General features: G+C 37.4%; 1 protein-coding gene across 1 annotated transcript; it reads left to right on the top strand.

Moving 5' to 3' along the window:
* The first annotated feature begins 6,401 nt into the window (after positions 1 to 6,401).
* LOC134375055 (E3 ubiquitin-protein ligase TRIM48-like) lies at positions 6,402 to 16,048 on the top strand. The gene is made up of 6 exons (XM_063093191.1): positions 6,402 to 6,430; positions 9,423 to 9,828; positions 10,501 to 10,596; positions 13,533 to 13,555; positions 14,403 to 14,500; positions 15,555 to 16,048. Exons 1-6 carry the CDS (start codon positions 6,402 to 6,404, stop codon positions 16,046 to 16,048), a joined length of 1,146 nt encoding a protein of 381 aa, XP_062949261.1.
* The last annotated feature ends 740 nt before the right edge of the window (positions 16,049 to 16,788 follow it).

Genomic DNA, 16,788 nt, shown 5'->3' with positions numbered 1-16,788 from the left:
TACATAGGCATAATGGATTAAATCACTCCCTATTGGAGAATAACTTAACCTTCAGCCCCTCTCCCCTCCTGGAGGTTTGAGGGTGGGGCTGAAAGTCCTGTCCCAGTCTTTTCTGTGACCAGCCCCCATCCTGAAGCAATCTAGGGGCTGCCAAGTCGTTAGCATACACAAAAGTAACACTTAGGGCATTCAAAGGATTTTATGAGTTATATGCCAGGAAAGGGACAGGAGGCAACAAAGACCAAACCTATATTTCACAACATCACATGTGTACTTTAAAATTTTCTAGTAACCCATACACCTACAGCCACCTACAGCCATCTGATCTTTTACAAACAATCAAGTCTACACAGTGGGGAAGAGACTGCCTCTTCAGCAAATGGTGCCGAGAAAACTGCATATCTATATGCAGGAGAATGAAACTGGACCCGTACCTCTCACCATGGACCAAAATCAACTCAAAATGGATTAAAGAATTAAATATGCACCTGAAACAATAAAACTCCTTACAGAAAACATAGGGGAAACACTCCAGGTAGTAGGATTGGGTACAGACTTCATGAATAGTACCCCAAAAGCAGAAGCAACCAAAGGAAAAATAAACAAATGGGATTATATCAAACTAAAAAGCTTCTGCACAGCCAAAGAAACAATTAACAGAGTGAAAAGACAACCAACAGAGTGGGAGAAAATGTTTGCAAAATATACATCTGACAAAAGATTAATATCCAAAATATACAAAGAACTCAAACAACTTTACAGCAAAAAAAAAAAAAAAAAAAAGTAATCCAATTAAAAAATGGGCAAAGGAGCTGGATAGACATTTCTCAAAGGAAGATATGCAAATGGCAAATAGACACATGAAACAATGCTCAACGTCACTCAGCACTTGAGAAATACAAATCAAAACTATACTGAGATACCATCTCACTCCAGTGAGGATGGCTAATATCCAAAAGACTGAGAATGATAAATGCTGGTGAGGTTACAGAGAAAAAGGAACCCTCACACACTGTTGGTGAGACTGCAAAATGGTGCAGCCTTTAGGGAAAATGGTATGGAGTTTCCTCAAACAATTACGGATAGATCTACCATATGACCCAGCTATTCTACTGCTTAGAATATACCCAGAGGAAAGGAAATCATCATGTTGAAGGGATACCTGTACTCCAGTGTTTATTGCAGCGCTATTTACAATAGCCAAGAGTTGTAACCAGCCCAAATGTCCGTCATTAGATGAGTGGATAAGGAAACTGTGGTATATCTACACAATGGAATACTACTCTGCTTAAAAAAGAATTAAATTCTGCCATTCACAGCAACATGGATGGACTTAGAAAAAATCATATTAAGGGCCGAGCCCATGGTGCACTTCGTAGAGTGCTGCGCTGGCAGCGCGGCGACGCTCCCGCCGCGGGTTCGGATCCTATATAGGACTGACCGGTGGTGCACTCACTGGCTGAGTGCCGGTCACGAAAAAAAAAAAAAAAAAAAACGACAAAAAAAGAAAAAATCATATTAAGTGAAATAAGTCAGGCACAGAAAGAGAAATACCACATGTTCTCACTTATTTGTGGTAGCTTAAAATAAATAAGTAAATAAACATACAAATAAGTGGGGGGAGGGGAAGAAGACATAACAATCGCAACAATTCCTTGAACTTGTTAACACAAGTGAACAGATATGATGTTGATGGGTGGGAGAGGGGAAAGGCAGGGGAGAAAGAGGAATCCATAAAGGAACATGAAAATCCACTACATTGTATACTGATGAATTCAAATAAAAAATAAATAAATTTTAAACAAAGATATGGTCCAAAAAATATTTTTTGAATGATAAACAAATAAAATAAAATAAAATTTTCTAGTAGCCACATTAAGAAGCATAAAAATAAGCGGGTAAAATTACATATATATTATTTAACCCAATATATCTAAAATGTTATAAGTTAAATGTGTAACTATTATAGAAACTTTAAAAAAAAATTTTATTGAAACATATTTCCTGTACATATTTATTGGCTCCAGGGTTATATCTCAGTGCACATGTACAATGTGTGATGATCCATTCAGGGCAATCAGCATATTCATCCTTGCCAAGCCCAATCATTTCTTTATGATGTGCACATTTGATCTCCTCTCTTTTAGTTATCTGATAACATGCAGTAAGTTATTGTTAATTACAGATTGCTGGGTCTGTACACTGATTGGATTTATTTTTCCTATCTGACTCTAATTTTGTGTCCATTAACCAGCCTCTACTATCCCCACTCTCTCGTCCCCCTCCCACCTCTAGTAGCCACAGTTCTTCTCTCTCCTTTTAACAGGTGAATTTTTTGTTATTTATCTGTTTTTTGTTTAGTTTTGTTTTCTTCTGTTTTTTAGTTCCCACATATGTGAGAATATGCAGTATTTCTCTTTCTGTATCTGGCTACTTTCATTTAACATAATTTTCTCCCAGCTCATCTACATTGCTGTGAATGATGGAATTTCGTTGCTTTTTTGTGGCTGAGTAGTATTCCATGGTGTTTATCTACCACATTTTCTTTATCCAATCATCTCTTGATGGACATTTGGGTTGGTTCCATATCTTGGTTATTGTGAATACAGCTGGTATAAACATGTTGAAGAGATACCTGCACTCCCGTATTTGCAGCAGCTCTATTCAAAATAGTATAGAAACTATTAACGTGAGGACCAAGCCCGTGGCGCACTCGGGAGAGTGGCGACGCTCCCGCCGCGGGTTCAGATCCTATATAGGAATGGCCGGTGCACTCACTGGCTGAGTGCCGGTCACGAAAAAGACAAAAAAAAAAAAAAAAAAGAAACTATTAACGTGACATGTTACTATCTTTTTTTAGACTAAGTCTCAGAGATCAGCGTGTATTTTACAACGATCACAAATCTTAATTCATACTAGTCACATTTCAAGTGCTCAGCAGTGACTAGTGGCTAGAAGCTATGCTATTGGACAGTGCAGAATTACACAATTCTGTACATTATTTTTCTTTTCAAATTCCTATATTCTTTGAAGAAAAATGAGAGAGAATAGGAAAGCAAAGGGGAAAAGTGAGGATAGAATGGAAAAAGAGGGGCAGAAAAACAGAGTAGGCACTGGTCAAGCAAAGACCCCTCAGTCATAGCCAAAGGTCTCACATGCACTTCTGGATTCATTGAAGGGGCCCTTCCTGGGTCTTCTCCATCTTTTCAACCTCAGATTCATGGCTCTTCTCTGCAGGTGAAATACTGTGTAGTTAGTGCCAACTGAGATCCACACACCCATGTGGACCTGAAACTACCACTCTCAACCTAGGAGAAGGATCCAGACACAGATCCTGGGAGCAGCAGGAGCCTTGGGATGCTGGCTCCATGGGATTTGGGACTGTATCTTTGATGGACACTGGGCTTAGGCCCCTGCTGGCCCTGGCTGTACAACACAGGCCAAGCCTCTGTCAAGTCCCTTGGTCCTATTACCCCTTCTTGCTCAATCACCAGAGGTAACTGGCCAAAGTCTGAAAGCTCCATAGGCATCCACCACATACTGGAAAGATGGAGTGGCCTCACTTGTTGGCCAGAAGATCTCTTAATACTTTGAAAGCAACTCGGGGTCCTGAGGACTCATGTGCAATGAACAGAACAGAGGAGCACGGAAGCATTTTCCCCACACTATCCTGAGATTGGTACTATGTTCGAGAGGATCTCACTCTGGACTCCAGATTCCCACAACCAGAAAGAGGGTAAATGGGATCCTCTGCTGGTTCCCAAAGCCTAGGTGAGAAGGCAGTGATTTCTTCTAGAAGAAGAGACTTTAGCTTAAGGCACTTACTTGTACAAACTTTCAAGTTCCCCTGACCTGTGCTTTGAACTCCAAAGGCTTGATTTTCAGGGGCCTGGACTCCCTCTTGCCTCTCTGGACCAGAACTAAGCCCCCAAAGGAGCCTGAGTGGTACCTGAGTGAGAGGAGAAAATACAGGGTCCAGGCCCAACCCTCCTGCCCTCCCACCTGACAGCACTGAGCTCTGGACCAGACTTCAGACTTGAGGTGTTCACCTTTACCATTTCTGCTCTATCTAGACCAACTGTGCTCTTCAAAAATGTTGATAATAAACAATGTTTTCTTTTTTATAACATACATCAATTAAAATGAAAAAACTGTAGCACCACTCAAAGATGTTGTAAAAATGAAAACTGCTGTGTAATCACCACCATGCTCAAGAAACAGAACATTGCCGGAACGTGGAGAAACATCCCTTGTTCCCTCCCAGGAATTCCTTCTCAAATGTGCCCTTTTTCCTCACTTCTTTCACCATACGTGTGCTTCTGACCTTATATAAAATGAAATACTTGGTTATGCTATCTTTGTTTATGAAAGTTCTATCTCTTAAATTTATATTTATAATGCATGTAGTAGTTAATTCTCATTGCTGTATCTTATAATATAAATATCTCACATTTTAATTTTCCTCTTGCTGGGCATTTGGATTGTTTCCAGTTTGGGGCCATTACAGAGAATGCTACTATGAATATTTTTGCACACGTCATTGTATACACGTTCACATTTCTGTTGATTCGATATCTAGATGGGTCATAAGACTTGCATGTGTTCAGCCACAGTAGGCACTATTAAACTACATTTCAAAGTGATTATAGCAATGAACATATCACTAGCATATATTACAAGCCAACATTTTCCATATTCTCATCAACATGAGTACTTTCAGTTTTACCATTATTCTAAGTATTAGCATTTCTGTGAAGATCTGTATTGGAGAAGAGGAGAGGAAGACTTGCCATACAGAAGAGCAATATTTAATACAATACTTCCTATAATCTCTGGAGTTAATTTTTTATTTCCTGAAGGAGATTCACACCCTGGTAGCATCAGGGGCCAGTGCAGGGAACGGTCTTTATACAGACAGCTTATTCAGATCTCACTGTAGGTTAGAATTGTCCCATTTCTAACACTCGTTATGCTTCACCCTAGCTGTCCTTTTGGCTCGCAGAAGTACAGCAGTACGATTTCTGTTAGGGCCAAGCACAGATATGCTGCAGGGTGAGCATATTGGTACTCTCCGCATGTGGATCAATTCCCTAGCCCAAATTATGACTGGTTCTTGTTTTTGAACTGAAGTGAGAGAAGAGAAGAGAAAAGAAAGGGAAGTAACGTAACAGGCAACTGGAATGGTTGAAGCCTCAGGAGCGGTGAAACAAAACTGTGACAGGGCCACTAGTCCCCCTATTAGGCCATGTCCAAAAAGAAGAGTGTTATAGCAACACAAAACGGACTAAAACAGAAAATATTTTGTGTTGCTATAACAGAAATACCTGAGACTGAGTAATTTATAAGGAAAAGAGGCTTGTTTTGCTTTCGATTCTGGGACAGCTGCATCTGGCTTGGGCCTCAGGCTGCTTCTACTCATGGTGGAAAGTGGCAGGCAGCTGGCAGGTACAAGCAAATCACATGACAAGAGGAAGCAAGAGAGAAAGAGAAGGTGCCAGGGTCTTTTTAAGCAATGAGCTCTCTAGGGAACTAATAGAGCGAGAACTCACTCATTAATTCCCCCTCCCCCAGGGAGAGCATTAATCCATTCACGAGGGATCCGCCTCCATGACTCAATCAGTTTCTGACACTGCCACATTGGAGATCAAATTTCCACATGAGTTTTGGAGGGGACAACACATCCAAACTGCATTAAAGGGAATTTAACAAAATCCCTACAATTGAAACTGAACTTCTCCCATTAAACTTAAGAAAACATATTCAGTCTCATCAGAAATGTAAAACAGCAAATTTAAGCTATCGGATACTATCTGTAAACTATGAGATTGCAGAGATTAAGAAATGTTTATTCTCATTGATGTTTGATGCAACACTTCCCCTTATACAAGCATTCAATTGTCAATTGTCACGAGTTTTCTGAAGCAATATTAAGGAAAGAATGGATGTAGGTTCACACAGATAATATTCCAAAATACTGCGAATAGTAACAGAGTCAGGTAATTGGGATTAAAATGTAATTTCTGGAAAACAGACCATGAACCCTTATTTTGAATATTTATTTTTAAAATAACTATAATCTACATAGACTAATTTATGGGATAGTTTCCTATTAGAGATTGGATGTGGTCATTTGACTGAATAGATTAAGGGTTTCAATTCAATCATTGGTATTAGGGTGTGTCCTATAATCCACTCATGTACATCTACACCTTTCAAAAGGTTTGGAAACTTAAACAGTTTGAGAAAATGGGTGTGATGTTGGAGACTATAAAACATCATGCAAAGGACCAAGTTCATTATTCTCCAGAACTACTGTGTTTGAAGTTGGCAGTACGGTGGAGACTTCTGAGATTTACTGCAAACACTAGGTGAGTATCTGAACTGAATTTAACAGAACGACAATGGAAAAACCCATTAACAGTACCCACAGGTAAGTACACAATTTTCTCAAAAGGAATTTCTGCTACTTTTTTAAGCAGCATTTTATTTTATTTTATTTATTTATTTATTTATTTTTTTCTTTTGGCGGGGACTGATGCAGGGATCCCAGCCCTTGACCTTGATGTTATAACATTGCACTCTAACAAAGTGAGCTCACCAGCCAGCCCCACTTTTTTTTTTTTAAGTAGAAACTTCTGTCTCTATCAGTCTTTTTGTGTGTCTGCTTAGATTATTCCCACATAAAGTTCTTAGTTAAAAATTCCTCCATTACTTTAAACTTACTACATTACACATATGTAGTCTCTTTTTTCTTTCTACATATTTCATGAAAATATTTTATTTTTGCTTCATTAATTTTTGTATAATTTTATTAATCATGTATAATAGGAGAGTTTAGAAGATGATTGCCACAATGGAGCTTGTAATTATTTATGTGTACAATAAACATGATAATCGTATTTTTTTTGCTCTAGGTACCTATTCATGACTATCAAATTATTCATATTATGCTGTTTATATATATACATATATGTATATGTTTGCATTTCTGTGTATAATGCTGTTATACTTAATGTGCTGAATTTCTCAAAAAATACTCATTGTTAGATTGAGTGTTTAAAATGACATCCTTTAGTTTTGAGTTTTCAGACTTGATTTTTTTATCTTTTTAAATTTTTTTGATGGCTGGCCAGACAGGGATCCAACCCTGGACCTTGGAGTTATCAGCACCACGCTCTAACCAACTGACCTAACTGACCAACCCCAGACTTGGATTTTAAAGTGTGAAAGTTTCATATTTTCAAGTCAACTTCAAACTTGGATTTTGGAAACTAGAGAAAGCTACAAAAAACTAATACTCTTAAATATGAGGAAATTTTAAACAAGAAGTCTGACGAAATAATGTATTTAATGTGTGACTTTAGACAATTAACATTTATACTACATCAAGTTTCCTTATTAAAAAGTCTTGGTGAGAATAGAAAATAAGTTAATAGTATTGTTGTTAAAATTAAAAAGGTAGTCCAATTAAAAAGGATTAATCTAATACCTAGAATTAGTAAACAAAAATTATCTTCTACTATCATCATTTGAAAATTATTATTAATGTTATCAATCTAGAAATGTTTGCTTTCATAATGAATTATTTTTCAGTAACTTACCCAATTTACAGAAGACTAATCTCAAGTTTTTCATAGTCCCTCAAGCTGTCTCTCCATTTTCAGCACATTCTAATTAAATGAATTGATGTCCCATATCACTAAAAATTTTGTGGTTACCAGAAGTCCATATAATTCCCTCTCAAAAACTTTCATTTGTAAATATATCTATAGGCATCAGCAGCTTAATGCAATCTGTTTTTTTAAAAGGTGTTTTAAAGCTAGGTTATTAGTTATTAAATGGAGCAATTGTTTACATTTACTTGGAACCAAACAATAAGTTTACAGCTCTGGGAATATTCAGCCCCATCTACTCAAGTTCTTATAAACTAGGGGATATGATGAGAACTAGATAATTAAAACAAAACTTTTAGTCAACAATTATACATTTATTTATAACAATATAACATGTTTCTTTATTCAAATAAGTAAGTTATAATATATTATGTGATAGTGGTTGAAAGTAAGCCTCTTGTTAACGAATAATCTTTAGAGTGATACTTTTCACCCAATGGCTTTCACATCCATTGATGATTCTTGCCTGAATATATTATTAATTATTGTGGCTGTAAAATGAGTTTCTATTTCCTTAATTCCTCTTACACTTATTGATTGTCAGACTCAGAGTATGTTATTTTACTATCTCAATGTCATTGTCAAAGACTCAGGTCTTCCATTTCTCTGTGATCCTCAGGGTATTTGCTTTTGTCTCTAAGCTATGGCACATTGTGTTCACAAAATGACTGTAGTTGTGTCTTCTTTATTTTATTTTATTTATTTTATTTGTTGTTGTTGTTTTTGCAGAAGTAAGGAAACCTTTCATGGAATTCCAGTGGTATCACTTGAATACCTCATGGACTAAAATAGGGTCAAATGCTAATTATAAGGAATCACTAAAAATGGGGCAATTATGATTCTTTTTTTTTTTTTTTTAAATTTTATTTTGTCGATATACATTGTGGCTGATTATTGCTCCCCATCACCAAAACCTCCCTCCCTTCTCCCTCCCCCCCTCCCCCCCAACAATGCCCTTTCTGTTTGCTTGTCGTATCAACTTCAAATAATTGTGGTTGTTATATCTTCTCCCCCCCCCCGGTTTGTGTGTGTGTGTGTGTGTGTGTGTGTGTGTGTGAATTTATATATTAATTTTTAGCTCCCACCAATAAGTGAGAACATGTGGTATTTCTCTTTCTGTGCCTGACTTGTTTCACTTAATATAATTCTCTCAAGGTCCATCCATGTTGTTGCAAATGGCAGTATTTCATTCGTTTTTATAGCTGAGTAGTATTCCATTGTGTAGATGTACCACATTTTCCGTATCCACTCATCCGATGATGGGCATTTGGGCTGGTTCCAACTCTTGGCTATTGTAAAGAGTGCTGCGATAAACATTGGGAAACAGGTATACCTTCGACTTGATGATTTCCATTCCTCTGGGTATATACCCAACAATTATGATTCTTTTATGTGAAATATTACCCACTTTCTGTGGCTGAGATTAGATCTGAACTACTTATTCCAATGTCCATTTATAGGAGATGACATAAATGAACAAAATTGACATTGTTTAGAAAGCTGGAACCAAGGTGGGAAGGGCCATAGCTGACAAATCAACATGCCAGGAGAAGACCAAGTGAACTCTCTTTCTTAGCATTCTTTTGTCATAGGCAATTCATGATGTGTCCTGCTATATAAACTAGTATATTAGTAAGAACAGGAATAAAAGAATTCTCTTGCCCAGTCATATTGTTTTGGATTTTGAAATCATCTTCTTTTAAGGCCCACAACAAAAAAATTTCTCTTTCTTCATTTTTCTCTCTCCAGAAACATGGATTCCAATACCTTCCAGAATGAATTCATTTGTTCCGTTTGCATGAATTACTTTATAGACCCGGTCACCATAGGCTGTGGGCACAGCTTTTGTAGGCCTTGTCTCTGTATCTGCTGGGAGGAAGCCCCACATCCTCCTAGCTGCCCTGTGTGCAGGACAACATCACATGAAATAATCTTGAAAACCAACATCGTATTGAAGACACGGGTGTTTCTTGCCAGACGGGCAAGACCATACCATTTACCCAGTTCTGCAGAAGACATCTGTGGGATACACAGAAAAACTAAGAACTTCTTCTGTGAGGTTGTCAAGGACGTGCTCTGTTCACTGTGCTGTAAGTCTAAGGAGCATGTGGGTCACCGACACTGTTCCGTTGATTGGACTGCTGAGGAATACAGGGTAAGCAATGACTGTGACAGAAATTTGAACCTGGGAGACCTACTGTCTGCCAGATTATGAAAGAGAAAGTAAAGAAAATTCTGATTCTTTCATGTCACCTGTAAAGTTCATATTTACTGAGCACTATGTGCCAGGACACTAGGATAAATTATTTAAGACAGAATGTTCTCAATCTCACAGATCTTACATTCTTACAGTTATAAATCTTACACCTTGTAGTGTTGGTGGTGATGTTGTTAATCATGGGAATTGTGATAATTTAGTGTAAGACCAATCTGGGCAAATCTGTTAATTTCATTGACAGTCATTGGCCCTGTAATCATAATTGCAAAATGCATAATCTTATAGTCAGTTTAAAAACACTGTCTTATAGCTATAATATGAACTAACATATTGACAGTTTAATTCTAAGACAAGATTCAATCAAGAAAATTGGTGTGGAAACAAAAGATTCAATGACCAGTTTTCTCGTTAGTGAAACATCCTCTCAAATTATAGGATATTTATTTTATGATTATAAATGTCTCCCAAATTGTACAATAAGTTTTTATAATGAAAATGCACTTCCCTCTTTAGTGCTTATTTATCTCACATTCTCTGCCCTGCTCCATTTGTCAGGATCTAAAACTTTAATATAGGTTTCCTTTTTGCTTACATTCACTGTTTCTGCAGCAAAAGCTCCTGAAGCAAATGAGGTCTGTGTGGGAAAAGACACAAGAAAATCAGAGAAATCTAAACCGAGAAACCAGCGTAATTCAAATGTGGATGGTAAGTAAAAGACTCTGTTTCCCTTAGCACCACATTGGGACACATGGTGATTATGCAATGAGAATTTGAACTAAACTTATACTGTCTGTGGGCTCCTATGAGCAGGCTGAGCAAAAGGAAAAAGATTCCATCTGTTTGCACACAGAAAAATATGGCCTTTCATTACTATTTCTTAGTAAAATCAAAATATCCAGCTAAAAGATTTTATTTCCCAGATAAGACCAAAAAGCATCCACAGGTATGGGAAAATACACCAAACCCGTGGAGGAAAACTATTCGTTTATGGAATAAATACAGGTTTTATAGAAGTTGAGCCATCTGAATTTTCAGGAAAGAATTTTCAGATAAATTAAAAATCATTTGATCCTAAAAAAACCATTGCATTTGGGAGTTCATGGGCATCTCAGGTGGGTAAATTTGTTGGAGGTAAAGGCTAGAAACTGAGAGAAACCAGGAGATTGCTGAGGATTGCACGTAGTTGGTATTAGATAAATTATGTATTCTCAGAGAGGGAAGCAGTGCTAAGAGATGAAAATGTCACAAGGGCAGCACAATTGAGGAATGTGAATTTTATCACATATTGATTTATAGATATAAATTGAACACCAAAGGTAGAAGAGGTGAAGTAAAAGTTATCCACTCTTTTAGTTTACAAATTTGATTCGAAGCTTAAAATTAAAAAAGTATGTAGTTCTTACTTATCAGGAAGTGAGTAGGATGTAGTTGTAGCTATCATTAAAAGAAAGACCAGAATTAACCTGATCAAAGATAAATGGATGTAGAAACATTCAAGATATGTATTGTTAATGATAGAGGAATATCAGAAAATACTGATTGCTTTATGTGGAATATTAAAAGGATACAATCATGAATGAGGCACACATTCTGTCTTGAAATTGGGGCATCCCTGAGGCTGGTGATAAAGCTGGTTTGGGGTAAAACAAATAATAAATTTAGTTTGAGACAGGTTGTGTTTTAAGTTCCTGTGAGATATGTAAGTGGAAATATGCAGTAGGCAATTGGATGAATGTGATTGGAGCTTATGGGAACAATTTGTTCTGGACACAGATTTTCCTGATGGTCAGCATATTCTAGGTATTGGAATATATGGTAGTATAAAGTTAGAGGTTTTAGAAAAAAACAAACCTTTTAGGTGAAAATAAAATATGATGTGGAATCCCTGTGGTAATGGGTCAGACTGGGGAAGAGGAACTGGTACAGATGAGTTGACAGAAGGAAAACAGAAGAGAGAGGATCTTTGAAGTCAAGATTATGAATTTTATGTAAGGAAGGATTAGTGATAATAGGAATAAAAATATATGTGTTTACCAAAGGAAGTTTTTGGTGAGAGAAGAATGTAGTTCAATGGGTGTTTTTACTGTGATGAAGAATGTAGTTTCAGTTGGGTGGTGGCGATGGAAGAGACTTCATGGAGCTCATGAAGAGTTAGAGTTTCACAAATGAGTACAGTGAGTGTACTATGTGGTCAAGAAATATGCATTGTTAGGGGCAAAAGCGATGGCATGAAAATCAAGTGAAGATATTGTGTGAATGGTGGATGTTTAGATTATTTCAAAATGATGGGGATAAATAAGCCATGTCTAAAAATTTAAAGAAATTAAGAGAGAGAGAGAAAGCAAAGAGAGAAAAAGAGGCAGAGGGAATTGATAATGGAAGGAGGTTACCTCTTGAACAGTATCTTTAAGGACAGTGAGGAAGTCAGCCGATAAGCGCAGTGAGAAGCCTCAGACCAAAAGAGACAAGCTGCACTCAAAGAGGCCTCTAGGTACACAGAGGTCGTGGTTTGCATGTAGTTTGTGGGCCTGCTAAATGTAAAAACTTGAGAAAGCCCTTATTTTATTCTGTGAAGAGATGTCTGCTATTTTTCCTGGGAATTGATGAGAAAGTCTGTAGGTAAGACTGCTGAGGATAAAGGAGACTAGTCATAAGGAAGTTTTTATATATGACAATTAATAAATTCTAAATTACTCTTTTAAAAATGTGAATATTTAAGAAAAATATTCTTATTTCTGTATTGGAAGTATAATTTTGACTTCTGGTGCAAATAAATAAATGGAAAAGAGGGAAAAAGAGAGAAGAAAAAAAAAGAAAGAAAGAAAGAAGCCGGCAAATTTCTTGTTCAATGATAGTAACAAACTGGTAAATATCAGAAGATAACACAATACATAAAAAGACATAAATGAGAACAGCCTACTACGTGTTCCGATTACTCCATTGTTTCTTCAGGATTACGTGAATCTACGGAGGAAGATGATTCGTGCTGAGTACTGGAAAGTGTGCCAATGGCTCTATGGGGAAGAGCAACACTATTTAGAGAGACTGGAAAAGGAAAGAAAAGAGATTTTTCAACAACTCATGGAAAGTGAAGACTGTATGGCCCTAAAGGGGAAACTCCTAAGAGGAATGTATGAGGAACTGAAGGAAATGTGCCATAAACCAGACGTGGAGCTGCTCCAGGTAAGGAGCAAGGAAAGGAGAGTCAAGGGGCGGCTTGAAAATAATGACCTCATCCAAGAGCAAAAAAAAAAAAAACAACCTTTTTTGGAGAAAACAGGAGTAGCTACCCCAGGAGAAATTTTCTCCTAAAATTTAGTTCAGTTTCTTCCTTCCTTCCTTTCCTCCTTTCTCTTTCTTTCTTTCCTCCCATTCATGAGTCAGGACATTCTGTATTTCTCTTTCTGTGCCTGGCCAGTTACTGAAAAAATGTAACAGAAATGTTTTTTGGAAGATATTTGTATTTGAACATATCTTGATAATTAGAATTCTGGGAATATAAAATAAATTTTGCGATATATTGCCTGACTTGCCATGACTTTGACAACAATTGCAATACCTATCCTTCGAAATCAAAGAAGTGAAGTCTCCACTATGAATATTGTGATGAATACTAAGACTTTCTCTTTTTGTCTTTACAGCATTTTGGAACCATGTTGAAAAGGTAAGCTTGGCTCTACATTCAAGGTTTTAGAACTGTAACAATGATCAGTCTATTGATGATGAAATGAAAGCATAATTTATGTATTATAATAATATGACCTCTTTTGTGGTATATTTTTTCCCTTCTGGGAAGGGATTTTCGTTATCCAGTGTAAGATGGACTTGGGCAGGGGTATTATTTGCAAGGGATTATGTGGAAGTTCATGAAGAAAATTACCTTTCCTGATTTTAATATTCAAAGTGTATAAAGAAATTGACATAATGGCCCAAAGTTATTCCAAGACTCATGTGGGAAGGTTAAGTATTTCAAACAAGTGTATAGTGGAAGCAGGGTGTTAAGAATCAGAAGGAGGACACTTGAGGGTTTTGGACTTGCAAGTGTAGCAGATGGCATCCTCCAACTTCAAATGGAAAGGCTGTATGGTGCACTTAGGGCAGCTGGGTACAAGAAGCAGGATCCCTGCCTAAGCTAAGATCCTCAAGCCCTAGCTAGTGGTTATAGACACTGAGCTTTTCAGTGGTGATCGGTGTAGGTTAGAAACCAGTGTCATTGAACATCTTCCTTGAATGCAGGCCATTTTGCACAACTCTGGGATGAGGAGAGAGGAAATAGATACAGCTGTGCTTGTTGAAATTGTGAGCCAGGATGAAAGTGTTAGGAGGTGGGATTAGGTTGAATTTGATTTCCATAAAATAAATGGATGCATTTCCTGGTTCGTGAAATTACATTCATACCCCTGCATGTAATTTTGAAGATTTTGATGAAACATCTTCAGAGGAACATAGGAATAATCATTGTGATAAAAACTTTGGGCCAGGAAAGAATAACTGAGCCTTCTTCTTTGCAGGAGTGAGTCTGTGCAGCTTCACATGCCCCAGCCTGTGAACCCAGAGCTCAGTTCCTGGCCCATCACTGGACTGATAGACAGGCTCAACCAATTCCAAGGTAACAGACAGATCTTTGGCAGGACACCTGTAAATCCCCCTTCATGGGTGTCCTCCTATGGGAAATGTTTCCTCACTGCACAATCTGTTTTTTTTTCCCCAATAACTTTTATGTCCCATTTGCCATAATAGGAAAACAGGTAAAAATAAATGAACAGAAACCTGTATAAAAGCCAAATATTATATAACACACATACACTGTAACATACACATACACTGTAGACAGGTAACAATGGAAAAAGGGTTGTATGGGCTGAAGCATGCTGCAATATAGTGTTAACTGTTCCTATGAAACACAAAAATTTCCATCTTTGTTCAGTTCAACTTTTAGTTAATGCTGATTGTTGGATTGTGAGATGCTTATCTCATGGATATTAATAACTAATAAAGTGTTTTAACTTTTGTTTTTCACATGTATTTATTGCCCTGAATATTTTATTCACATAACATATATATACCTCATATAATCATCAATCTAATTAAAAGCATGAAATGAATATTAATAAACAATAGCTACAAAGTAAACTGTCAACTTTATTTCACTGGATTTATCCCATTCTCAAAAGATCTTCTAGTGGAAAATTCTCACAGTGAAATCTTCCTTCAAAAAGCATATGTAAAGTTTCTTTTAGTTTATTTTACCTGTGCATGCTTTAGCAATAAATACTTAAATCTGAGGCAAAGTAATCACTCTTTAAGTAAGAATTATTATTATTACTACTAATTTTCTGAGTAGAGGGGCAGGCTGCTTTTGTTACTGACTTTGCATGATTAATAATCACACAATTTTCAACGTTCCAGGAAAAAAAGCTTGGCAACATCCCTGTTCTTCACATATTCCAAGAATATTTATGAATTTTTTCCATTTGTCTCATTAAGGATTCGCTTGTTATAAATACTGACTAGTACGAACATCAGTAATTTCCACAGTTCTCTTGCTGTCCTGACCCATATTTCCACTCATAACCTAGCACATCTAGAAATTTCACAGAGCCCATGTTTACCAGGAAGTTATAACATTATTTTTTACCATTTCTGTTTTCTTCTTCCTGCAGTATATATTTCCTGGGAAGATGAAATAGCCGCTTGTCGCGTGCCCCTGTTTGAAGATCTGAGACATTTGCTCTCTACTCCTGCTCTTCTCGATGTTGTCCATAATCCAACAAGGTCAAAGTGTTTCCTCGCATGGGGAGCCCAGCCATTCACTTCTGGCCGACATTACTGGGAGGTGGATGTGGGGGGGTGTGGGAACTGGATCATTGGATTTTGTAATGATTCCTGGACAAAGAGGAATGACATGATGGTTAACTCCGAGGGGATTTTTCTACTTTTCTGTGTCAAGGAGGAGACTTGCTGCCGTCTCTTTACCTCCTCCCCACTCCTGCCTCACTACGTGGAAAGGCCTCTCGGCCCCGTAGGGGTGTTCCTGGATTATGAATGTGGTACACTGAGCTTTGTTAATGCAGCCCATAGTTCCCTCATCTGTAGTCTCTTCTCCTGTTCCTTCTCTTCTTCTCTGCGACCTTTCTTTTGCGCTGGAACCACATGATCAGAGACAGGTCTGAAACCTGACGACATGTATCTGGAATGCCAGCTCCTGAGAAAGCTGACTTGGTGCCTACTTGATGGTCTTCAGTGTCATCTACCCTTATAAAATGTATTGATTCTACTCTTTTTAAAAGTGTTGATATTGTTAAGTGCATAAATGTTTCAATTTTCTTTAAATAAAAATAATCTCTCTCTGAGAATACTGTGCAATATTTATGCTGTGTCTTTTCTTTTCACTTGATTTCTCAGCCAGCCAAGGTAAAAAACAAACAAACAAACAACAACAACAAAAAAACCCTACTGTCATATCATAAGGGCATATAGCAAATGAAGAAATATTTATTCAACTAACGATAGCAAAACTCAAGGATACAGAGTGTGTGACATTTGATCCATGACCAGCTCCCGTCAGCCACAACTCCACATTATGGAAGCTTTTCTCTAAGTTGTGAGGCAAAGACAGGGTCTCCTAATAACGTCAACTCCCAGTCTAGGGTTAAGGTTTTGTATCTTCCATGCTTCAAGGGATAAAACAAAAGACAAGGAGATACCATCCCTTTCTCCCAATGCAGACTTGTAGAGTGTGTTTGACTGCTGGAGAAGCAGGCCACTGTCCCACCATATACTCCAGTGCAACGATACAGGGATTCTGTTAAGGAGAAGTGGCAGGTCATGAACACTGAGAGCTGTGCTCACTGCCTGAGAGTAATGGCTGATTTTGAATGGAGCATGGTGAAGTGC

Source organism: Cynocephalus volans, chromosome 4 (assembly GCF_027409185.1).
Source record: "Cynocephalus volans isolate mCynVol1 chromosome 4, mCynVol1.pri, whole genome shotgun sequence".
NCBI classification, from domain to species: Eukaryota; Metazoa; Chordata; class Mammalia; order Dermoptera; family Cynocephalidae; genus Cynocephalus; species Cynocephalus volans.
The sequence above is the reverse complement of the archived record's forward strand: the minus strand, read 5'-3'. Positions and strand labels throughout refer to the sequence as shown.

Excerpts from the sequence above, each read along its gene's own strand:
- LOC134375055 (XM_063093191.1), top strand. The coding sequence starts at position 6,402 with ATGGAAAAACCCATTAACAGTACCCACAG. Across the intron at positions 9,829-10,500 it reads GGACTGCTGAGGAATACAGG|CAAAAGCTCCTGAAGCAAAT; the intron begins GTAAGCAATGAC and ends CTGTTTCTGCAG. Across the intron at positions 14,501-15,554 it reads CAGGCTCAACCAATTCCAAG|TATATATTTCCTGGGAAGAT; the intron begins GTAACAGACAGA and ends TTCTTCCTGCAG.